Source organism: Oncorhynchus masou, chromosome 30, assembly GCF_036934945.1.
Source record: "Oncorhynchus masou masou isolate Uvic2021 chromosome 30, UVic_Omas_1.1, whole genome shotgun sequence".
NCBI lineage: Eukaryota > Metazoa > Chordata > Actinopteri > Salmoniformes > Salmonidae > Oncorhynchus > Oncorhynchus masou.
Genome location: NC_088241.1, coordinates 26,664,873 through 26,689,993, shown reverse-complemented (window position 1 = coordinate 26,689,993; position 25,121 = coordinate 26,664,873). Strand labels below are relative to the sequence as shown.

Genomic DNA, 25,121 nt, shown 5'->3' with positions numbered 1-25,121 from the left:
GAGTGGGAGGCCCCGGTGCACAACTGAGCAAGAGGACAAGTACATTAGTGTCCAGTTTGAGAAACAGACGCCTCAAGTCCTCAACTGGCAGCTTCATTAAATAGTACCCGCAACACCAGTCTCAACGTCAACAGTAAAGAAATGACTCTGGGATGCTGGCCTTCTAGCCATGCTGGCCTTCTGTACAGACCTCGCCTTCTGGATGGTAGCGGGGTGAACAGACTTGAAATGGCTTGGGAGGTTGTTGTCCTTGATTATCTTTTTGGCCTTCCTGTGACATCAGGTGCTGTGAGTGTCTTGGAGGGCAGGTAGCTTGTTCCCAGTGATGCGTTGTGCAGACCGCACAAACCTCTGGAGAGCCCTGCTGTTGAGGGGGGTGCAGTTGCCGTACCAGGCGGTGATACAGCCCGACAGGATGCTCTCGATTGTGCATCTGTAAAAGTCTGTCAAGGTTTAGGTGACAAGACAAATTTCTTCAGCCTCCTGAGGTTGAAAAGGCACTGTTGCCCCTTCACCACACTGTCTGTGTGGGTAGACCATTTCAGTTGGTCTGTGATGTGTACGCCGAGAAACTTAAAACTTTCCACCTTCTCCACTATTGTCCCGTCGATGTGGATAGGGGGTTGCTCCCTCTGCTGTTTCCTGAAATCCACGATCATCTCCTTTGTTTTGTTGACGTTGAGTGAGAGGTTGTTTTGCTGACACCACACTCCAAGTGCCCTCACCTCTTCCCTGTAGGCAGTCTCGCCGTTGTTGGTAATAAAGCCCAATAAGCCCAATACTGTGTCGTCTGCAAACTTGATGATTGTGTTGGAGGTGTGCATGCCCACGCAGTCATGGGTGAACAGGGAGTACATAAGGGTGAGTGAGCACCCAGTGTTGAGCAGCGAAGCAGAAATGTTTCCTACCTTCACCACCTGGGGGCCGCCCATCAGAAAGTCCAGGACCCAATTACACAGCGCGGGGTTGAGACTAAAGGTCGGCCGATTAATTAGGGCCGATTTCAAGTTTTCATAACAATCGGAAATCTGTATTTTTGGACACCGATTTGGCAGATTTTTTTTACATTTTACACCTTTATTTAACTAGGCAAGTCAGTTAAGAACACGTTCTTATTTTCAATGACGGCCTAGGAACGGTGGGTTAACTGCCTTGTTCAGGGGCAGAACGACTGTTGTTGCTCCAACGTGTACCTAACCATAAACATCTTAAAATCAATACACAGAAGTATATATTTTTAAAACCTGCAAATTTAGCTAAAAGAAATCCAGGTTAGCAGGCAATATTAACCAGGTGAAAATGTGTCACTTCTCTTGCATTCATTGCAAGCAGGGTCAGGGTATATGCAACAGTTTGGGCCGCCTGGCTCATTCAGAACTAATTTGCCAGAATTTTACGTAATTATTACATAACATTGAAGGTTGTACAATGTAAAAGCAATATTTAGACTTAGGGATGCCACCTATTAGATAAAATACGGAACGGTTCCGTATTTCACTGAAATAATAAACGTTTTGTTTTCAAAATGATAGTTTCGACCATATTAATGACCAAAGGCTTGTATTTCTGTGTGTTATTATGTTATAATTAAGTCTATGATTTGATATTTGACAGAGCAGTCTGACTGAGCGGTGGTAGGCAGCAACAGGCTCGTAAGCATTCATTCAAACAGCACTTTCGTGCGTTTTGCCAGCAGCTCTTCACTGTGCTTCAAGCATTGCGCTACTTATGACTTCAATCCTATCAACTCCCGAGATTAGGCTGGTGTAACCGATGTGAAATGGCTAGCTGATTAGCGGGGTGCGCGCTAATAGCATTTCAAACGTCACTCGCTCTGAGACTTGGAGTGGTTGTTCCCCTTGCTCTGCATGAGTAATGCTGCTTCGAGGGTGGCTGTTGTCGATGTGTTTCTGATTTGAGCCCAGCTAGCGGCGAGGAGAGGGACGGAAGCTATTCTGTTACACTGGCAATTCTAAAGTGCCTATAAGAACATCTAATAGTCAAAGGTATATGGAATACAAATGGTATAGAGAGAAATAGTCCTATAAATACTATAACTACAACCTAAAACCTCTTACCTTGGAATATTGAAGTGTCATGTTAAAAGGAACCACCAGCTTTCACGTTCTCATGTTCTGAGCAAGGAACTTAAACGTTAGCTTTTTTACATGGCACATATTGCACTTTTACTTTCTTCTCCAACACATTATTTATGCATGTTTCATTATTTATCCCATGTATTGATGTATTATATTAAGTTAAAATAAGTGTTCATTCAGTATTGTTGTAATTGTCATTATTACAAAAAAAAAAAAAATTGACCGATTAATCGGCATCGGCTTTTTTTGGTCCTCCAATAATTGGTATCGGAGTTGAAAAATCATAATCGGTCAACCTCTAGTTGAAACCCAGGGCCTCCAGTTTAATGATGAGATTGGAGGGTACTATGGTGTTAAATGCAGAGCTGTAGTCAGTAAACAGCATTCTTACATAGGTATTCCTCTCGTCCAGATGGGATAGGGCAGTGTGCAGTGTGATGGCGATTGCATCGTCTGTGGACCTGTTGGGGTGGTTTGCAAACTGAAGTGGGTCTAGGGTGGCAGGTAAAGTGGAGGCGATATGATCCTTGACAGGTCTCTCAAAGCACTTCAGGATGACAGAAGTGTGTGCTATGGGATGGTAGTAATTTAGTTCAGTTACCTTCTGGGGTACAGGAACAATGGTGGCCATCTTTAAACATGTGGGGACAGCAGACTGGGATTGGGAGCATTTGAATATGTCCATAAACACACCAGCCAGCTGGTCTGCAGCCTTGCGAGGGTTAACACGTTTGAATGTCTTACTCACAATGGCCACTGAGAAGGATAGCCCACAGGCCTTGGTAGCAGGCGCGTCAGTGGCGCTGTATTATCCTCAAAGCGGGCAAAGATGGTGTTTGTGTGTCTGTAAGCGAGATGTCGGTGTCCGTAACGTGGCTGGTTTTCTTTTTGTAGAGCGTGTTTTCCTGTAGACCCTGCCACATACAATGTGACGGGGTCTATGTGTCTGAGCCGTTGAATTGCGACTCCACTTTGTCCCTATACTGACATTTCGCTTGTTTGATTGCCTTGCAGAGGGAATAACTACACAGTTTATATATTTCGGCCATATTCCCAGTCCTCTTTCCATGGTTAAGTTTTGCGTGAATGCCGCCATCCATCCATGGTTTCTAGTTAGGGTAGGTTTTAACCTTTCTAGGGTAGGGGGCAGTATTTTGACATCCGGATGAAAAGCGTGCCCAAAGTAAACTGCCTGTTACTCAGGCCCAGAAGCTAGGATATGTATTGGATAGAAAACACTCAAGTTTCCAAAACTGTTAAAATAATGTCTGTGAGTATAACAGAACCGATATGGCACTCGAAAACATGAGGAAAATCCATCCAGGAAGTGGCATTCTTTTGAATTGAGTGTTTTTCATTGAAAGCATAACCACCATATAAATGGATGGGACCTGGATTGCAGTTCCTATGGCTTCCACTAGATGTCAACAGTCTTTAGACATTGTTTCATGCTTTTATTCTGAAAAATTAGTAAGAATGACAACATTTTCTGAGTGGTCGCTCGAATGAACAAGAGCTTTTGCGCCAGTGCCCGGGAGCACTCACCCCATCCTTTTTCTTTTGTATTGAGTATGCTATTGTCCGGTTGAAATATTATTGATTATAAAGACAATAGACACCCTGAGGATTAATAAAAAACATAAATTTGATATGTTTCGACAAACTTTACCGGTACTATTTGGATCTATTCGTCTGCCTGTTGTGACCGCCATTGGGCCAGTGGATTACTGAACAAAACACGCCAACAAAACAAGAGTTTTTTGGATATAAAGAGGGACTTTATTGAATAAAACAAACATTTGTGTAACATGGAGTCTTGTGGGTGCAAATATGAAGATCAAAGGTAAGTGATTAATTGTATCGCTATTTCTGACTTTCGTGACTAATCTACTTAGCTGGAAAATGTTTGCATGCTTTTGTAAGCGGGGCGCTATCCTCAGATAATCACATGGTATACTTTCGCCGTAAAGCCTTTTTTAAATCTGACACAGCGGCTGGATTAACAAGAAGTTAATCTTTAAGCCGATGTATAACACTTGTATATTTTATGAATGTTTATTATGAGTTTCTGTATTTTGAATTTGGCGCTCTGCAATTTCACCGGATGTTGGCCGGGTGGGACGCTAATATAGTCACAGTGGGTACAACATCTCCAATGCACTTCCTTATAAATACACTCACAGAGTCAGCATATAGATCAATGTTATTCTCAGAGGCTGACCGGAACATTTCCCAGTCCGCGTGATCAATCTTGAAGCGTGGATTCTAGCATGGATTCTAATTGGTCAGACCAGCGTTGAATGGTTCTAGTCACGGGTACATCCTGTTTGAGTTTTTGCCTATAAGACGGTAGGAGCAAGATGGAGTCTTGGTCGGATTTGTCGAAGGGAGGGCCTTGTATGCATTGGGGAAGTTAGAGTAGCAGTGATCAAGTGTATTGCCCGTGCGAGTGCGGCAATAAATATGCTGATAGAATTTAGGTAGCCTTGTTCCCAAATTTATTTTGTTAAAATCCCCTGCTCCAATAAATGCATGGTCAGAATATATGGATTCCAGTTTACGTCGAGTCCAGTGAAGGTCCTTGAGGGCAGTCGTGGTGTCTGCTTAATCGGGTATATACACAGCTGTGACGATAACTGACAATAATTCTCCTAACAATCCAAGGCTTTTGCGGTTACAGAAGTCAACAAATGAGAGTGACTGGGGGGACACAGGGCCTGGGTTAACCTCTACATCACCAGAGGAACAGAGGAGGAGTAGGATGAGGGTACGGCTAAAGGCTATAAGAACTGGTCGTCTAGAGCGTTGGGAACAGAGAATAAAAGGAGCAGATTTCTGTACAGATGTATGGTAGGGTGCGAGTACAGTGTAGGTAAACCTAGGCATTGAGTGACGATGAGAGAAGTTGCATCTCTGGATGCGCCAATTAAGCTAGGTGCACGCTCCCATGTGTGGGGGATGGGACAACGGAGCTATCTGAGGCATGTTGAGCGGGACTAGGGGCTCCGAAGTAAAATAAAACAATGAGAGCTACCCTAAACAACAGTATACAAGGCATATTGACATGAGAGCGGCATAAAGCAATCGCAGGTGTTGATTGGGACAACAATGGGTAAACACCTAAGACAACAACAACGGGTAAATGGTTATGAATGGGCAAAGAGGGTCAGTTAGCTACACACAGGGCCTGAGTTCGAGACTGGGGCCGACAGATAAACAAAACAAAGTACTGTGTTAATGAACAGTCCAGCAGGCATCAGCTGTGTAGCCGAGTGATCATAGGGACCAATGAGCAGCAATAGATGGAACAGGGAACCATTCAGTAGTCGTTACTACGCTAGGCGAGCGTAGAAAGCTAGCGGCCAGGGCTAGCAGATGGGTCTTCACCGACATCCACGACGCAGAGGCCGGTTGAGAGCACATTGGCCGAATTACGTCAGCAGACAAGTAAACCAGTCGTGATGGATCGGCGGGCTGCCGTGTCGACAAAGGGTCCAGGCCAAATGGCAAGAGAGGTTCGGTAGTTGGTGTTCTTCGTTTGTTAGCCAAGAGATGGGCCTAGCTCGAGGCTAACTGGTGCTTGCTCCTGGACAAGGGCGATAGCCAAAATAGCCACTCGGTAGCAGCTAGCGACGATCCGGTGTAATGGTCCAGAGCTTGCGACGAGAATCCGGTGATGTAGTGGGAAAAAAAGCAGTCCGATATGCTCAGGGCTGATATCGCGCTGTGCAGACTGGCAGGTATTGACAGGGCTAAAGCGGCTGGTGTCTGAGCTAAAGGTAAATGCCATTAGCAGTGTCTAACAATGAATAAATAACTAGTAGCTAATTATCTGGCTAGCTTCTTATGGAGGTTCCAGTTATAAGGTCTAAAAAAAATAGCAGATCCGTACCACATTGGGTGAGGCAGGTTGCAGGAAGGTATATTTAATCAGATTTTTTTTTTTTTACACGAGACAAAAACAAACAAGTCTTTCCATCTTGGATATCTTGATGAGAGGCAAGGATCATGGTAGAGACCCCTGGTGTCCAACAGTGATACACCATACTGACTGAGGCCATTATTTTATTTCATGCTCTCCATTTAATTCCCTTTCAAAATCAACAAATCCAAATCTTGTATAAAGCAGAACAAGCCTCGATCGTGTTCATTAGGCGTGAAACAGAAGAATACCAATTGAAAACAGGGAGGGACTCATTTTAATTTGCTAAATGTTTTTTGATGCGTGCCATAATCAACATGACTCAGCTGTCTTTTGCTTACCTGTGTGTATTCGTGTGTGTCGAACAAGCTGGCTGGGCTTTTTAAACGTCTTGCCACAGTGCTGACAGCTGTTGGTGAATCCACTCCGATCGATATTCTTCTTGTAGTTTCTGGAATTCGAACTGAGTGGCCTGACGGAAAAAACAAGTGCAGAGAAACAGAAATCAACCCAATGTGGAATGTCAGGTTGTTCTTTTGAAACACAATTTAACTGGTGGTCCTCCAAATGAAAAATAGCAAACAGAAAGACACAGGGAGATAAGAGCACTCAATCCACTTAGTAATGTGTTGCTAAACAAGCACTTTGGACAACAGTATCAATCAACCGGAGACCCTCTGTGATACTGTCCCCTCGCTCTCTAACCTCATCTTGACGTGGGTCTTGGTGTGCTCCTTGAGCTGGCCCGCCATCTTGAACTCCTTGCTGCAGGTCTTGCAGGTGTACACCTTGGCCCCAGACAGCTCTTTGCGATGCTCCTCCAGATGCAGCATGAGCTGACTGTGGAGAATGAACTCGTCACCACACTCTGTACAGATCAGATTCTAGAGGACAAAGGGAAGGAACAGAGGGGGAAAGAAATGAGAAGATGAGGTCACAGACAAGAGGAAGCTGGAGAAGGACCACAATTCAGAAGACACGCATGAGTCGATCATACAAACGTCTTTGCGGTTTAGAAAGTTGTCACCTATATAAATGATATGTATTATCATTATTATTATTATTATGAGGATGGTTGTGACCTGATGTGAAAAAGTCCACAGTTGTTTATTGATTAATTGAATTAATAAGATAATTAATAGTAGGCTAATCCACCAGCTACAAATTACATTTTTAGCTTTGATAAAAACCATATTTCCCAGCAGATTCAAGACAATCACATTTTTTAAATATGTTTCAATGGGTTCAATCATATCACTGATTGACAAACCTCCTCCTTCTCATGCAGCATGATATGGGACTTGAGACTGGCCACGCGGGAGAACTTCTTGTGGCACACCGGGCAGGTGGGGTTCGAGGTGGCGTGTGTGGACTTGTGGAGCATGAGGTTGAACTCCACGTTAAACGTCTGAGCACACTGGTCGCACCGGTGAAGCTGGAAGTGAGGAAGAGAGAAAAGGCAGTTCATGAGTGAGTAAGTGAGCAAGTGTGCGCAAGTGAGTGACTGTGTGGGCTGCAGGTAGCCTAGTGGTTAAGAGTGTTGGGCCAGTAACCGAACTCACCAAGCAGTGGATGAAAAATCTTCCGATGTGCCCTTGCAAGGCACTTAACCCTTATTGATCATGTAAGTCAACTTGGATAGGACAGTCTGCTAAATGACTTAAACGTTTTAAAAATTGTGAATGAGTAACTGAGTCCTACAATAACAGTCAAGCCAGTACATTTTCTCTTATATTATAATTTTCAGGTAAATGCCAGTTGGTCTGTTTGGCTGAAGGTCTTATTTCCTGGGTATATTTCTAATATATTTATTTCTTCAATAACTCTGTGTCAGTTGCATTTGCTTTCTAGTGCCACTACATTTCCCTCATACACTGGGCTATTTGTCTTAAGAGGATGTTCCCTCGGTCTGTCTGACTGTTTGCTCACTGCCCTGCAAAGAGGCTCTCCCACTCTGACAGCTGAATAGTGAATAGTAAACACAAACTTAAATCCACTCATACTGTATCTCTGTGGACAAGCTACAATTGTCATCTGAGGACAACTCATCCGTATGTCAGGCATAAACATCAGTAAAAGGACTAGGCCTATATGCTGGTACTTTTTGGGGTTCTTCACCTTAATCAACAATGGATGTAACATATATCTAATGTTTTCACATCCAGCACACCATTCATACATATACAAAATCCATCATGTGAATGAAGGACATTTCTATCCATATCAAATAAGATCATTAAGGTAGGTCTGTACTAGCCCAGTCCCAGATGGGTTTATGATTTTGCTTACTCCATTGTCAAGCTAAACATTGGCATGACAATTCCATAAGGAGTTGGCGAAAGAGACAGGCTGGAAAGACCTAGCCTGGGTGCCAATGTTGTGTCAGACAGCCTCGTCTGGCCCTTTGCACTATGCTTGCCTTGTCGTTGGCCTCATGGTCGCGCTGGTGCCTCTGTAGCTGGCTCTCAGTGGTGAAGCTCTGGGAGCAGACAGTGCACTTGTTGTCCTTGGAATCCCCATGGCTGTTGTCCTGCTTGGCTCCAGATATACCCTCTGTTGGCAAAAAGAGAGAGGGAGACAGACACTCATATTACCAAGGTGTTCATAATTAGGTTACTTAAATGGTACCTGCAATTTCCCTAATGTTTTGGTCCACCAGCCTATTTCCCAGCAGATTCCAGACAGTAAAATATTAGGTTTAGGATTTGCAGGATTCTCTCCAGGATTGTTTTTAACAGGGTAGTGCTGCTATGTATGGAAACGGGGAGACCCGGAGGGGGGCAGCTTTTGAACAACTGCAACTGCCATTTCATGTAAACTAGAGAAAATAATGTCCTTATATGATAACACAGTTTAAAAATATATTTATATATATTTACATAGTGGTGCAGCCAGTCCACAAGGTGGCACAGCACCTCTTACAGTCTTTGGGGAAAACCCTGGGTTTGTATGCATTTGTCTGATTGATGTGTGGAAAGGAGATATTTCAAACTAAACTAATCCAAATAACAAACAGACAAGAAAAGTAAAAGCCTAATAATCACATTTATTGTAATTTTCATACCTAAACTAAAAAGAAGGTTAAGACAGGAGGGTAGGGGCAACAGGTAGCCTAGTGATTAGAGCGTTGGACTAGTAACCGAAAGGTTGCAAGATCGAATCTCCGAGCCGACACGGTAAAAATCTGTCATTCTGCCCTGGAACAAGGCAGTTAACCCGCTGTTCCTAGGCCGTCATTGAAAATAAGAATTTGTTCTTAACCGACTTGCCTAGTTAAATAAAGATAAAAATAAATAAACAGAGCATCCACCAATATGTTTTGGTCTATCTGGTAGCAAAATCAGGTAATGGGTAGGCTTACATAGGGTAACAGATATGGGCCTGTCCCAAATCACTACCGACCCCTTCCCCTTGGTACTAGCCTAATCTTTCGATGTTTGCAAATCTGAAGGGTCTGGATAGGTAGCATACACAGTGCAGTGGTGATGCTACCACCATATTGATACGTCAGACTGACCTTACAGATCTGCAAACATTGAAGGATTAGGGCGAGGGGCACAGGCTACAGAGCAAATATGGAGTTCAGTTTCAACAGTACGCACAACGCTCAAAATGATTTGTTATTTAAGTCTATGAAATTAGTGAACACCGGGGTCCACATGAAATGTCAGGGGCCGAATTTGAATATCAGGGGGACGAGGAGTCCTTTCTGGATTGGGCCTACTTTTAATGACAACTGTTGCACTCAACTTGGTCATTTTGTAATATATATATAGGCCTGTATATTTTCTGGAACTACTACATGTGCCCAGCTCATTGATATAAAATTAGAGGTACACAATTTGTTTTTGAAAGAGGTCACTGTAATTATATCTACAGACATTGCGCATGTTGCATGTAATGATCATATGAGCAGGTCATAAGTCGTGGTGGTAGTAGGCTACATCACGTGACTCCAAGTTCACTGTGACATTATGGTTTTTCTATCAATATTTGCACATAAAAGGGTTTCCACCACAATTGACCAAAAAATATCCCACCTTGTCTAGCGTATTTTGTTTTGTCAACATTGATTTTGAACCATTTCATTTGTCTGAAGGTATGAACTCTGCATTCCTGGCGTGCCCGGAGAGCAAATCAAGTGCACTATAGGCCTAACTCTGACCAATCGGATGGCTAAGATTACAGTGTCTGCAGTAACATAGCAGGCGTAAAAGTAAGCTACAGGAAAGTCGATACTGTGAGATTTCAAAACTTTTAAAGACATTACTTGAGACTGTCAACAAATACATCACAGAGCTGATGTTTTTGAGTGAGTCCTTGTTTTTACTCCGCACTGTCAACACCTTTTATTCAACACTTTTATAAGACATAAAATGTGGGTTCTTCCTTACTTCCACTACAACCAGCACTAAGTTGTAATGAATGACTCGGAAAGTGTATCGATAGGCTTGCATTATTATTAGCGGCTTGGGTCTTTATTTTTTATATCATGGAATATTTAACTGTACTATTTAACTGTTCATAGGAGTAACATGAATTTGTGCATGAAGCGGACATAATGCGGTGTGACTCGAGTTTCAGCATCAACTGGAAGACTGTCACTTTTTGGTCAGTGTCATAGGAGGAAAGGGAGTGTAGGGACTTTGAAAGGCAGACCCTCAGTCTTCTGCCCTCGCTCTCTCTCCACTGAGACCGACCAGATGCAGGCACCATCAGCCCAGTAAAATAAAAAATACAATTATTGAAATGTAAGCTCACTCAGCTGAACCTCACAAGTAATACAACAACGGACTATTACTGGTGTGATCCTATAACTTACCTCAAATGTTGAAATATAAATATATATACCTTTTTTTTTTTTTTAAATGGTCCAAACAATGCATTGGCAGGGCAATTCAAGCAATGCAGTGACAATATTTTGGGCCTATAGGCTAGTGCATGAACCTCTTTACTACAGTACTGTTTTTAAAACGTTAATGTTGCATAGGCTTACTTTTAAGTCATATTTAAAACAAATCTGAGCGATAGATCTCACCTTGCATTTTGACACAGAAATGGTTGGTGACCACTGCACCAAACAAACCCACTGAATATTACTGGTGTGTAATCATCAAACTGTTGAACGAAAACTAGCGTTTCTATTGGACCGGTCAGCAAATTGGGATGGACCTACCTGAATCTGACCAATAGAAACGCTAGTTTTCTAGGAGTAATGATTACACACCTGATGGCCGAGCTGGTTGGAAATACTTTTATTTAACCTTTAACTAGGCAAGTCATTTTTACGCTAACTAGTTACCTTGGACGAGTTAATAGGCTGTCAAAACTAAACATGACAAAATACCCTAACTTGTACTATAGCTCTTGTCTAGCTAACGTTATTACTCTTATACTAGCTAACTAACTACAAATTGACTTTATTCTGGCATAGGGATATTCTTCGTTTTTTTATTACACCTAGCCAAGACAATTTGCGGCTGGAGTGCATTGTTTATCTGTGCTGTTAGCTTGCTAGCTCAGGTGTATCTAGCTAGCAACGCGTTAGCTAGCTATAGGATAGCAACAAACTTAGCCACATGCAGAAAACCCATTCTCTTCTGATCACTCGACATGGACGCTAACTAGCTAAACTAATGTTAGTTAGCTAGTTAACGGTTGTAGTTATAAGTCGCAAATGTGGATATCGTATCGAGCTGCAGCGAACCGAGAGAGAATGGATGGTGAAACACTACTTTCCTGATGGTTTGGCTAGCTGAGTGACATCTAGCTAGCGGTCTTCTCGCATACACAAATTAAAAACAAAGGCTAGCCTGTTAGCCAACTGCCAAGCACCAACATGCTAACACATGAGTCAGAAAACCACTAACTAACGTTACCTAGCCAAATGCCCTATATTTGACGGGACACTACGAGAGCTGTTGCCTCACCGAATAGTAAATTAGACTGAATCCGAATAAGTAGAGCCACCGAAATGTTATTAATATCATTCCGCCTCAATCACCACTTTACAGCACAAAGCAATGGACACCCGCAATACTATATCCGGGGACTATATACACTATATTCAAGTGAGTTTATCTCAGCTACGCAACAGCTTGTCCATTCATTATGAACTTGTGTAAACAGCATGGTCGCTGCCTTTTTTATTCGTGACATTTTGGAACTGATTACCTGTTCCGTCGTTGGTTTTATCCCTCAGTTTGCGAGGCCGGCCCCGCGGCATAGTTCCAGGTTTCAGGGCGGGTGTACTGTGAACGATTTGGGTTTCAAAATGGCGACTGCCTCACGACGAGCACCTCGCGGACACAGAAATCAGCGAACACATGAACACTTCAGTGCGGTAGTAGTGCACGTCGAGCGAGGCTACTTGTTGTGAGGCTCTGATGCATGGAGGAGGGAGACATCTAGCGTATATGTATGTGCATTGTCTCAAGGAGGAGCATGAGTGTCATCAATAGGGAATAAAGTCTATTTGATTTTTTTTTATGTCCAATGACAGCATACAATTACGACTTGGGGGAATGCAACATTGAAGTATGATGTATTGAGATGTAAACTCAGCAAAAAAATAAACGTCTTGAGTTTATTTTCAGCAAACGTACATGTGTAAATATTTGTATGGACATAATATTCAACAACTGAGACATAAACTGAACAAGTTCCACAGACATGTGACTAACAGAAATTGAATAATAAGTCCCTGAACAAAATCAAAAGAAATAGTCAATATCTGGTGTGGCCACCAGCTGCATTAAGTACTGCAGTGCATCTCCTCCTCATGGAATGCACCAGAGTTGCCAGTTCTTGTTATGAGATGTTACCCCACTCTTCCACCAAGGCACCTGCAAGTTCCCGGACATTTCTGGGGGGGAATGGCCCTAGCCCTCACCCTCCGATCCAACAGGTCACAGACATGCTCAATGGGATTGAGATACAGGCTATCCGCTGGCCATGGCAAATCACGCACAGAACAAGCAGTATGGCTGGTGACATTGTCATGCTGGAGGGTCATGTCAGGATGAGCCTGCAGGAAGGGTATCACATGAGGGAGGAGGGTGTCTTCCCTGTAACGCTCAGTGTTGAGATTGCCTGCAATGACAACAAGCTCAGTCCGATGATGCTGTGACACACCGCCCCAGATCATGACGGACCCTCCACCTCCTAATCGATCACGCTCCAGAGTACAGGCCTCGGTGTAACGCTCATTCCTTCGACGATAAACGCAAATCCGACCATCACCCCTGGTGAGACAGAACCGCTACTCGCCAGAGAAGAGCACTTTTTGCCAGTCTTGTCTGGTCCAGTGACGGTGGGTTTGTGCCCATAGGTGACGTTGTTGCCGGTGATGTCTGGTGAGGACCTGCCTTACAACAAGCCTACAAGCCCTCAATCCAGCCTCTCTCAGCCTATTGTGGACAGTCTGAGCACTGATGGAGGGATTGTGCATTCCTGGTGTAATTCGGGCAGTTGTTGTTGCCATCCTGTATCTGTCCCGCAGGTGTGATGTTCGGAAGTACCGATCCTGTGCAAGTGTTGTTACACGTGGTCTGCCACTGCGAGGATGATCAGCTGTCCGTCCTGTCTCCCTTAGGCGTCTCACAGTAAGGACGTTGCAATTTATTGCCCTGGCCATATCTGCCTCCTTGCAGCATGCCTAAGGCACGTTCACGCAGATGAGCAGGGACCCTGGGCATCTTTCTTTTGGTGTTTTTCAGAGTCAGTTGGAAGGCCTTTTTAGTGTCCTAAGTTGTCATAACTGTGACCTTAATTGCCTACCGTCTGTAAGCTTTTAGTGTCTTACAGGAGCATGTTTATTAATTGTTTATGGTTCATTGAACAAGCATCGGGAAACAGTGTTTAAACCCTTTAAAATGAAGATCTGTGAAGTTATTTGGATTTTTACGAATTATCTTTGAAAGACAGGGTCCTGAAAAAGGGACATTTCTTTTTTTGCTGAGTTTATATAGGGATTGATTGTTTTATATATATATATATATATATATATATATATATATATATATATATATATTAGGGATTGATTGTTTATATATTAAGGGTATGTGTGACAAGGAATATGTACCTGTTCATAGTTGTTTATTAGGAACAGAAACTATATTTATTATCAGATGCTGGGGGGGTAAAAGCTCAGCAACAAATAAATGTGTATTCTGGTTTATGGACACATCTACAACCAGGGGCTCAAAGTTCTTTGGAACAGAAATATTTCAAGATTGGGATGCCATTTGACTTTACATTTTTTTCTCATTTTGGGGGGTTTAACATTTATTTAACTAGGCAAGTCAGTTAAGAACACATTTTTATTAACAATGACGGCCTTCCAGAAGGGAAAAGACCTCCCGCGGGGATGGGGGATTCAAAAATAATAATATATAGGACAAAACACACATCACGTCAAGAGAGACACCACAACACTACATAAAGGGAGGCCTATGGCAGCAACACATGAAAACACAGCAAGGTTAGCAACACAACATGGCAGCAACACAACATGGTAGCAGCACAAAACATGGTACAAACATTATTGGGCACAGACAACAGAACAAAAGGCAAGAAGGTAGAGACAACAATACATCATGCGAAGCAGCCACAACTGTCAGTAACTCTTACTGGACACTCTGTCCATGATTGAGTCTTTGAATGAAGAGATGGAGATAAAACAGTCCAGTTTGAGTGTTTATTGCAGCTCATTCCAGTCGCTAGCTGCAGTCAACTGAAAAGAGGAGCGACCCAGGGATGTGCGTGCTTCGGGAACCTTTAACAGAATGTGACTGGCAGAACGGGTGTTGTATGTGGAGGATGAGGGCTGCAGTAGGTATGTCAGATACGGTGGAGTGAGGCGTAAGAGGGTTTTATAAATGAGCATCAACCAGTGGGTCTTGTGATGGGTATACAGAGATTACCAGTTTACAGAGGAGTATAGAGTGCGGTGATGTGTCCTATAGGGAGCATTGGTGCAAATCTGATGGCCGAATGGTAAAGAACATCTAGCCGCTCGAGAGCACCCTTACCTGCCGATCTATAAATTATGTCTCCATAATCTAGTATGGGTAGGATTGTCATCTGAATCAGGGTTAGTTTGGCAGCTGTGGTGAAAGAGGAGCGATTACGATAGAGGAAACCAAGTCTAGATTTAACCTTAGCCTGCAGCTTTGATATGTGCTGAGAGAAGGACAGTGCACCATCTAGCCATACTCCTAAGTACTTCAGAGGTACTAATCACACCGGTGGGGAGAGGGGCATTCTTCTTACCAAACCACATTACCTTTGTTTTGGAGGTGTTCAGAACAAGGTTAAGGGCAGAGAAAGCTTGTTGGACACTAAGAAAGATTTGTTGTTTAACACAAAATCCGGGGAGAGGCCAGTTGAGTATAAGACTGTATCATCTGCATATAAATGGATGAGAAAGCTTTCTACTGCTTGAGCTATGTTGTTGATGTAAATTGAGATGAGCATCGAGCCTTAGTGAACTCACTCGGTGACAGGCAGTGGCTGAGACAGCAGATGCTCTAATTTATACACTGCACTCTTTGAGAGAGGAATTAGCAAACCAGACCAAATACCCCTCAGAGACACCAATACCCCTTAGCCGGCCCAGAGGAATGGAATTGTCTACCATATCAAAAGCTTTGGCCAAGTCAATAAAAAAAGCAGCGCAACATTACTTCGAATAAATACAGCACCAGTCAAAAGTTGGGACACACCTACTCATTCAAGGGTTTTTTACTATTTTCTATTTATATAATAATAGTTAAAACTTCAAATCTATGAAATAACACATGAGAAATCATGTAGTAACCAAAAAAGTGTTAAACATATCAAAATATATTTTATATTTGAGATTCTTCAAAGTAGCATTCCCTTTGCCTTAATGACAGCTATGCACACTCTTTGAATTCCCTCAACCAGCTTCATGAGGTAGTCACCTGGAATGCATTTCAATTAACAGGTGTGCCTTGTTAAAAGTTCATTTGTGGAATGTCTTTCCTTCTTAATGTGTTTGAGCCAGTCAGTTGTGTTGTGACAAAGTAAGGGTGGTATACAGAAGATAGCCCTATTTGGTAAAAGAGTCCATTTTATGGCAAGAACAACTCCAATAAGCAAAGAGAAACAACAGTCCATCATTACTTTAAGATATGAAAGGTCAGTCAATCTGTAAAATTTAAAGAAATTTGAATGTTTGTTCAAATGCAGTCGCAAAAACCATCAAGTGCTATGATGAAACTGGCTCTCATGAGGACCGCCACAGGAAAGGAAGACCCAGAGTTACCTTCTGCTGTAGAGGATAAGTTCGTTAGAGTTACCAGCCTCAGAAATTGCAGCCCAAATAAATGCTTCACAGAGTTCAAGTAACAGACACATCTCAACATCAACTGTTCATATCAAATCAATTTATATAGCCCTTCTTACATCAGCTGATATCTCAAAGTGCTGTACAGAAACCCAGCCTAAAACCCCAAGCAGCAAGCAATGCAGGTGTAGAATCACGGTGGCTAGGAAATACTCCCTAGAAAGGCCAAAACCTAGGAAGAAACCTAGAGAGGAACCAGGCTATGATGGGTGGCCAGTCCTCTTCTGGCTGTGCCAGGTGGAGATTATAACCGATTATAACATTTTCATAGCCGATCATTAGGAGCATCTCTACCGCTCCTGCTGTCTCTAGAGAGTTTAAAACAGCAGGTGTGAGACAGGTAGCACGTCCGGTGAACAGGTCAGGGTTCCATAGCTGCAGGCAGAACAGTTGAAACTGGAGTAGCTGCACAGCCAGGTGGACTGGGGACAGCAATGAGTTATCATGCCAGGTAGTCCTGAGGCATGGTCCTAGGGCTCAGGTCCTCCGAGAGAGAGAAAGAAAGAAAGAAAGAGAGAATTAGAGAGAACATACTTAAATTCACAGAGGACACTGGATAAGACAGGGGAAGTACTCCAGATATAACAAACTGACCCTAGCCCCCCGACACATAAACTACTGCAGCATAAATACTGGAGGCTGAGACAGGAGGGGTCAGGAGACACTGTGGCCCCATCCGATGATACCCCCGGACAGGGCCAAACAGGAAGGATATAACCCCACCCACTTTGCCAAAGCACAGCCCCCACACCACTAGATGGATATCTTCAACCACCAACTTACCATCCTGAGACAAGGCCGAGTATAGCCCACAAAGATCTCTGCCACGGCACAACTAAGGGGGGGGCGCCAACCCAGAGAGGAAGATCACGTCAGTGACTCAACCCACTCAAGTGACGCACCCCTCCTAGGGACAGCATGAAAGAGCACCAGTAAGCCAGTGACCCCTGTAATAGGGTTAGAGGCAGAGAATCCCAGTGGCGAGAGGGGAACCGGACAGGCAGAGACAGCAAGGGTGGTTCGTTGCTTCAGAGCCTTTCTTTTCACCTTCACACTCCTGGGCCAGACTACACTCAATCATATGACCCACTGAAGAGATGAGTCTTCAGTAAAGACTTAAAGGTTGAGACCGAGTCTGCATCTCTCACATGGGTAGGCAGACCATTCCATAAAAATGGAGCTCTATAGGAGAAAGCCCTGCCTCCAGCTGTTTGCTTAGAAATTCTAGGGTCAATTAGGAGGCATGCATCTTGTGACCATAGAGTACGTGTAGGTATGTACGGCAGGACCAAATCAGAAAGATAGGTAAGAGCAAGTCCATGTAATGCTTTGTAGTTTAGTAGTAAAACCGTGAAATCAGCCCTTACCTTAACAGGAAGCCAGTGTAGGGAGGCTAGCACTGAAGTAATATGATCAAATCTTTTGGTTCTAGTCAGGATTCTAGCAGCCGTATTTAGCACTAACTGAAGTTTATTTAGTGCTTTATCCGGGTAGCCGGAAAGTAAAGCATTGCAGTAGTCTAACCTAGAAGTAACAAAAGCGTAGATTAATTTTCTGCATCATTTTTGGGCAGAAAGTTTCAGATTTTTGCAATGTTACGTAGATGGAAAAAAGCTGTCCTTGAAACAGTCTTGATATGTTCATCAAAAGAGAGATTAGGGTCCAGAGTAACGCCGAGGTCCTTCACAGTTTTATTTGAGACGACTGTACAACCATCAAGATTAATTGTCAGATTCAAAAGAAGATATTTTTGTTTCTTGGGACCTAAAACAAGCATCTCTGTTTTGTCCAAGTTTAAAAGTAGAACGTTTGTAGCCATCCACTTCCTTATGTCTGAAACACATGTTTTTAGCAGGGCAATTTTGGGTCTTCACCATGTTTCATTGAAATGTACAGCTGTGTGTCATCCGCATAGCAGTGAAAGTTAACATTATATCAACAGATTATTTTTTTGCATTTGTGGTTCCCACCATGAAGCATGGAGGAGGAGGTGTGGAGGTGCTTTGCTTCAGACACACTGTCTGTGATGTATTTAGAATTCAAGTCACACTTAACCAGCATGGCTACCACAGCATTCTGCAGTAATACGCCGTCCAATCTGGTTTGCACTTAATAGGACTATCATTTGTTTTTCAACAGGACAATGACCCAAAACAAACCTCTAGGCTGTGTAAGGGCTATTTGACCAATAAAAGTGATGGAGTGCTGCATCAGATGACCTGGCCTCCACAATCACCCAACCTCAACCCAATTGAGATGGTTTGGGAAGAGTTGGACCGCAGAGAGAAGGAAAAGCAGCCAACAAGTGCTTAGCAAATGTGGGAACTCCTTCAAAACTGTTTGAAAAGCATTCCTCATGAAGCTGGTTGAGATAATGTGCAAAGCTGTCATCACGGCAAAGAGTGGCTACTTTGAAGAATCTCAAATATAACATGTATTTTAATTTCTTTAACACTTTTTTGGTTACTCCATGATTCCATGTGTTATTTAATAGTTTTGATGTCTTCACTGTTATTCTACAATGTAGAAAATTGTAAAATATATTTTAAAAACCTGGAATGAGTAGGTGTGTCCAAACTTTTGACTGATACTGTATAAACAGTATTTCATGAACATATTGCAAATATATTTAAATGTATTTTGAATTTACCACATTACATTTCACAGTATAATGTAACTTATTATTTAATTAAACTTTCAGTAGGGGTACAATTCACTGTGAGTCATTAGTCTCTCTCTATGTTTCGTGCTGTGCTTGTACTGGAGCACTAAAAGACCCTTTGTTTTGATGTGAACCTTTCCCTTTCCCCCACTCTGAGGTCACACAGCACCTCCATATCCATCACAGGGCAAAAACTATGCACCTCTGGTGGACCCGTGTGTATGCTCTCCAGATTTCATAAACCTACACACACACACATACATCTTCAACAGACACACACGCGCACACACACACACACACACACACGCACGCACACACATACACACACACACACACACACACACACACACACACACACACACACACACACACAGGAGTCATACACGTCACATACACACACACACACGCACACACATACACACACACACACACACACACACGCACGCACGCACGCACGCACGCACGCACACACACACACACACACACACACACACACACACACACACACACACACACAGATACAGTATCTTGGGTTGGTTTTGGTGTGTGAAAAAAAGGTAAATATATCTACCAGTAGAGGACAGCAGTGAGTTGTGAATTTTTGCCATAGTTGCTACAGAAGCGATAATCTGAATATTATCAACAGGCTGCCATTGCTGCTAAAGTAAGATATGGTCCATTGAGATCAGTTGATCTGCCTAGAGAGGCAATCTCAACTTCCTGTATCTTGTAAAAAATGAGTTGTTGGTCCTCACCTCCTCGTTAGCCTCCTTTTGGCAAGAAAGGACAAGTATATCCTCCACAGAAGACTTTTGAAATTTGCCATGGCCCTTTAGAATCAGCTATTGTTTTCTGGAAAGAGGAAAACATGCAAACATTTAAAAACGATATGTTACTTATCCTTTTATCTATACTTGCACAACTAGCTACATTTGTTTTTATCACTTTATACATTTACATTGGGATACCACCCTGTATACTTAGTTTGCCTGATAACGCGCAATTGGATGAGAGTATCATTTCATACAAGTGCATGTTCGTCCACTCATTGCTGCCTCTCCCCGATTACCTTTGACCTTTTTCAAACGGGGGCCAGAGAGGAAGGAGGAGAGATGACGAAGGAGGTGAGCAAATCTAATTGAGAAAAGGCCAATTACAATCCTCTGCTTAGTCACTTCTGCTGAAAGGGAGAATCACCTGAATGTTAAACGTTTGTCCTCGGCAGTGAATGACCCGTGACGAGTATTAATAACAAAGCTTTCATACACATACAAAGACAAGAAGTTGGGAGAATTGATGTTTGTGATTCAATGTGACAAAAATAGTGGCTCTGTGGAATCAAGCCCATTATAGCTGAGCTGGCAGAGAGAGAGCGAGAGGAGCCTCACAGCCATATGAACACAAAGGGTCGGGGGAAGCATGGGGAGAGAGTGAAAAGAAAACTCTAAAACGTATTCCACAGCCTTTGAGTGCTTGTTGTTAATATGATGTTGTGGGTCTGCATGGCAATTCTCTTACATTTATACATGTGGACATGAAAGTAACTCCCTCCATAACTTGGTTTTATGTGTTTACATGTACTTTACATCCCTGTTATGTATAGTTATTGGAATGCAGTGTGGCTCCCAGTTGATTTCTGGTTGGAGGAAGCCACACTCTCGACTCCGACCAAAGAAGAGATCCATGTTCATTGTGTTAGAACATCTGTTCCTGCCACCTGATCCACACTCTTGGAAAAGAAGCTTTCCAAAATAGTTATTTGGCTGTCCCCATAGAACTCTTTTTGTTTCCAGGTAAAAAAATAATAATAATTGTTTCCTGGTAGAACCCTTTTGGGTTCCATGTAGAACCGTTTATGAAAAGTGTTCTTCATGGAACCCAAAAGAGTTCTACCTGGAACCAGAAAGGGTTCTTCAAAGGGTTTTTCCTATGTTGGACAGCAAGAGAACTCTTTTAGGTTCTAGATAGCACCTTTGTTTCTAAAAGTGTATTCTGCCTGTCTTGGCATCCATTAGTACACACCACCAAGCCTAAATATAGACAATCCAAACTCCAATACAATCACACACCTCAAGTACATGTCCAGTACAGACAGGACAATGAAGAGTGTTCGCTCTCTATTTTCAAGTCTGACTCAATGTCTGCAAAGCCAGACACTCAGTATCATTGATGTCAGCGCAAGCAGAGCAACTTGTTAGTGGGAAGGCTTTGGACTAGGGCAGAGATGAGGTTATCACAATGTTCTCATCACATTTCCTTAGTGTTTTTGCCGTGTCCCTCAGTGTGTCCCTCAGTGTGTCCCTCTCTAACAGAGAGGTGGGCTTCACAATCACCCTGCCATTGGCAGTGACAATCTTCATGATTGATCACTCCCCTCTTCACCGTGGAGAGAGAGAAACAGACTGCTGGATAAGAAAGGAGAGAAAAACAGGGGCGTTGAGGATCCCTCAAGGTCAGTGTGATGTCCAGGCTTTTGTTTTCATCACTCAGATCAGTGGTCCAGGCGAACCACGAGGGAGGGAAGCCAGGCTTCCCCCCAAAATTGACTGATTAATAAAAGATAAAAAAATAAAAAACATAAAATAACGTATCTTTTGTCTCTTTGTGTTTCATAATTCGCAAGAGGTTGAATGAATCCCACCGGAGAAAGCATATGAGCGAGCAAAACTTCGGCCCTCTTTCTCAGTATGTGAAGCCCAAGCCCATCTATCTGATGCTGTCTGGTCTGTCTGCATCTCGTTGAGTTGTTGTCCTCCAGTGGCTAGCTAGCGAACTAAAATTGTCCCTTTCCTAAATTAGCCATGGATGGAGATAGTAATTTAGACTTGTAGTTTTACTTAATTCTCTGTACTGGCCAATGATTATAACCAAGATTCTGATCCAACCATAAATGAAAACGTTGTGTCCCTGGCCTGAAAGGATGGACGTTCCATATGTAGCTAGATGTAGTAGGCTAATGTTAACTAGCTGGCCTGGCTCATCGTTACCCATGAAAGGAAGTTAGAATAATGAGCAAGCATTTTTGCCAGGTAGTGTAGGACAACAAAAACTAACTGTGTGCACTGTATAACAGAGTCATAGACCGTTTAGGCAACATGGAAGAGAGGAGGATGTCATTTCTACAAGTAGGGTGAGTCAACATGTTGTTTTTTTTACTTGCAAGCAGACGCAAGCACACACGTTACGTTATGGTAGTCCATCGTATCCAATGGTGACTTCCACTTCTGAGGTAAAGGTCAATTCTTTGGTGACCAATATGCAGTCTGTGTTGGCGGGGGCAGGCATGGTTATGTCTCCTGAGCTGTTTTTGCTGGTTCTTTGTGCTCCTCTCCTCCCACCTCTGTACACCACTCTGGCAGAGCTGCCGCCAGGTGGAAAGGTTGGCAGCAGCATCCTCCAGGTCTGTGGGTTTGATGTTGCACTTCTTCAGTGATGTTTTCATCTGCTCCCCTGCAGACCGCCGACCAAGGTGTAGCTGGCCATATAGGATCTTCCGTGGCAAGCGCTCCTGAGACATTCCAATGACATCGTTACGCCGAGTGGAATAGGGGCACCCAAGAGCAGACTCAGACGAGGAGACTGGGATCAAGTAACCAAGGTATTTATTGAAACACAGGGGGAAGATGGAATGCAGATCAGGGGAAGCTCAGGCGGGTTGCAGGAAACCAGGTGCTGAGGCTGGAGCGAGAGGGGTAGGGACAGGGTAAGCAGGTCCGGAGGGGAATCCAAAGGAGTAGTAGAGTGGGGAATCCAGGACAGAGTAGCAGGATGACAAGACATGAGACTGGAGACAAGGACCAGAGACAGAGCGGGCAGAATTGTAGCGGAGAGGAGAACGGCATCAGGCAAGGAATACAGGCACAGCAGGATAACAGGATCTGAATAGTAACAAACGGCTAGAAACGTAGACTGAATGAGCTGAGATTACGATCTGACAGTGTGAAAGCGGCAGGGCTGAGTATTAGTAGAGGTCTTGCTTATGGAACAAGTTGCAGCTGGTTGGGATCTGCTCTGACTTCAGCACACCTGTCTCTGCCCACACAATCATACACACACACACACACACACACACACACACACACACACACACACACACACACACACACACACACACACACACACACACACACACACACACACACACACACACACACACACACACACACACACACACACAGAGAGAGAGAGAGGAAAAGAGCACTGGGGGATGCGGCAGGTCAAGGAGACATAGGATGAGCATTGCAGAAGCGTTGCAGAAGCCGATGTGACAGACATGCCCAAGCCAGCGCAGTTGGTGTTGGGTGACCATGGCCTCCATACTCTTGCAGTTGGTCTTAGCAAGTATTTCTGTACGGGGCACACAGTCACACCAGGTGATTCCCAGGATGCGCTGCAGGCATCTTATGTGGAATTGCTCGAGCTGCTTGTTGTGGCGACTGTAAGTGACCACAGCTGCGGTTTGACAGACAGCGACTTTGATGTGGAGTTGGAGATCTCTGTTTAGGAAGACCCTGTGTCTGAATTTCTTGAAGCCAGATGATGCTTGCTTGATCCTGTTTTGCATTTTGAGGTCGATGCTGCAGTCCTCCGAGAGGATGCTGCCCAGGTATTTGAATAACGGGACTATTGCCAGTGATTTGTGTTCAATGGTGAAGACAGGCATTGTGGGTGGAGGGCTGGATATGCATTGGCAGACCAGTATGAAAAGACCACCTCCGTCTTGGTGGTGTTGATAGACATTCCCTTCATGCTATACACCCTCACAGCCGCTACAAGGACGTACTGAAGGTCTTCTGAAGTGTGGGCCACAAGAGCACATCATTAGCATACTGCAGCTAAAGAACCCGCTCTGTCAAAACCTTGGTGGTTGTTTGGAGCCTCCTGATGTTGTCCACCGCAACACCGCTGCTGTCCTCAAGCTCCTTATGGAGAAGCTGGGTGACACATAGGATGAAGATTTTAAATGGTACAGGCGCCAGCACACACCCCTGTCTCCGATGCTTACTCAAGAGGGCATTGACTCCTGCCCTCCGATGGCCACCGAGCCATTATCCCATTATGGAACTGGCAAAGGATGTCAACAAATTTGTCTGGACAGCCAGATTTGAGTAGACACACACACACACACACACAGCCAGATCATATTTATCTTACGTTGATTGGACAAAATAGTTTTTGGTATCTTTTAGTTTTGTCACAGTATTAGACTAAGCGTAGGTGATTTGATGACGTTGAAGTTGAAGTGGTGCTGGAATGGTTGGACGCAGCTCCTGTTTTCTTTGTGACTTGTGGAAACTCTCTGTTGTTCTAAATCAATACTTGTTTGGCAGTATGAAAATGTTGGAAACATGAACTTGCTTGACCATGCTGTATGTCATGTAACTGTTTGTTACATGTAAAATGCTTTGTGGATTCCACCGGTCAGAGATTGCTCTCCGGTTTTGTGATGAATTTATTCTGCCATTGTGTCTTCTTATTTTCTTGACATTTAGGTCTATATATCAAGGTCGCAAGGCATACGAATTAACAAGCTATTGAGTAAACAAAGTAATATGGCTTTTTTCCCCCTGGCTTGGCTTCCCCGGTGGTTGGCTTCCCCGGTCGTTGGCTTCTCCAGTGATTTTACCCACACACCGCTACTGTTTAGGCTAACACCAGAAAGAGCAGTAACCGTTATGCCTATATAATGTTGTGATGTCACCTGAATATCCATGAGTTAAGTAAATAATAAGAAAACACAATTGATCTTGTTTGCTGAGGGGGTATTATTTATCTTCGTACGCATTTCAACAAAACGTCGTCTCCAGAGATGGAGAACAACCTATATCCTTTACTAACAAACATGTCATTATCATATCAGCCATTTCCCACACACATGAATACACATACCAGCACATAAAAAAAATCTAATAAATAAGATGTTAACAAAAAGAATCTAGTCATTTGAATTGATCCTCTAATTATTATCAAACCTATTCTGTATTTTGTCCATTAGTAAAACTTGGCATAATTATATGGGTTATACGTGATGTGTGACAGGTGTAGAGATGAGCCGAAGACCTCTGG

General features: G+C 43.4%; 1 protein-coding gene across 1 annotated transcript in view; it reads right to left on the bottom strand.

The window, feature by feature from the left end:
- Window positions 1-12,403, bottom strand: part of LOC135522456 (zinc finger protein 236-like) — a 122,768-nt gene extending 110,365 nt beyond the window's left edge. The window contains exons 1-5 of the mRNA XM_064948730.1: window positions 12,196-12,403; window positions 8,441-8,574; window positions 7,292-7,456; window positions 6,727-6,905; window positions 6,363-6,493 (exon numbers count right to left, since the gene is read on the bottom strand). Coding sequence (XP_064804802.1) covers window positions 6,363-6,493; window positions 6,727-6,905; window positions 7,292-7,456; window positions 8,441-8,574; window positions 12,196-12,247 — 661 coding nt within the window. The 5' untranslated portion in view covers window positions 12,248-12,403. The remainder of the gene's footprint in view (window positions 1-6,362; window positions 6,494-6,726; window positions 6,906-7,291; window positions 7,457-8,440; window positions 8,575-12,195) is intronic.
- Between the last annotated feature and the right edge of the window lie 12,718 nt (window positions 12,404-25,121).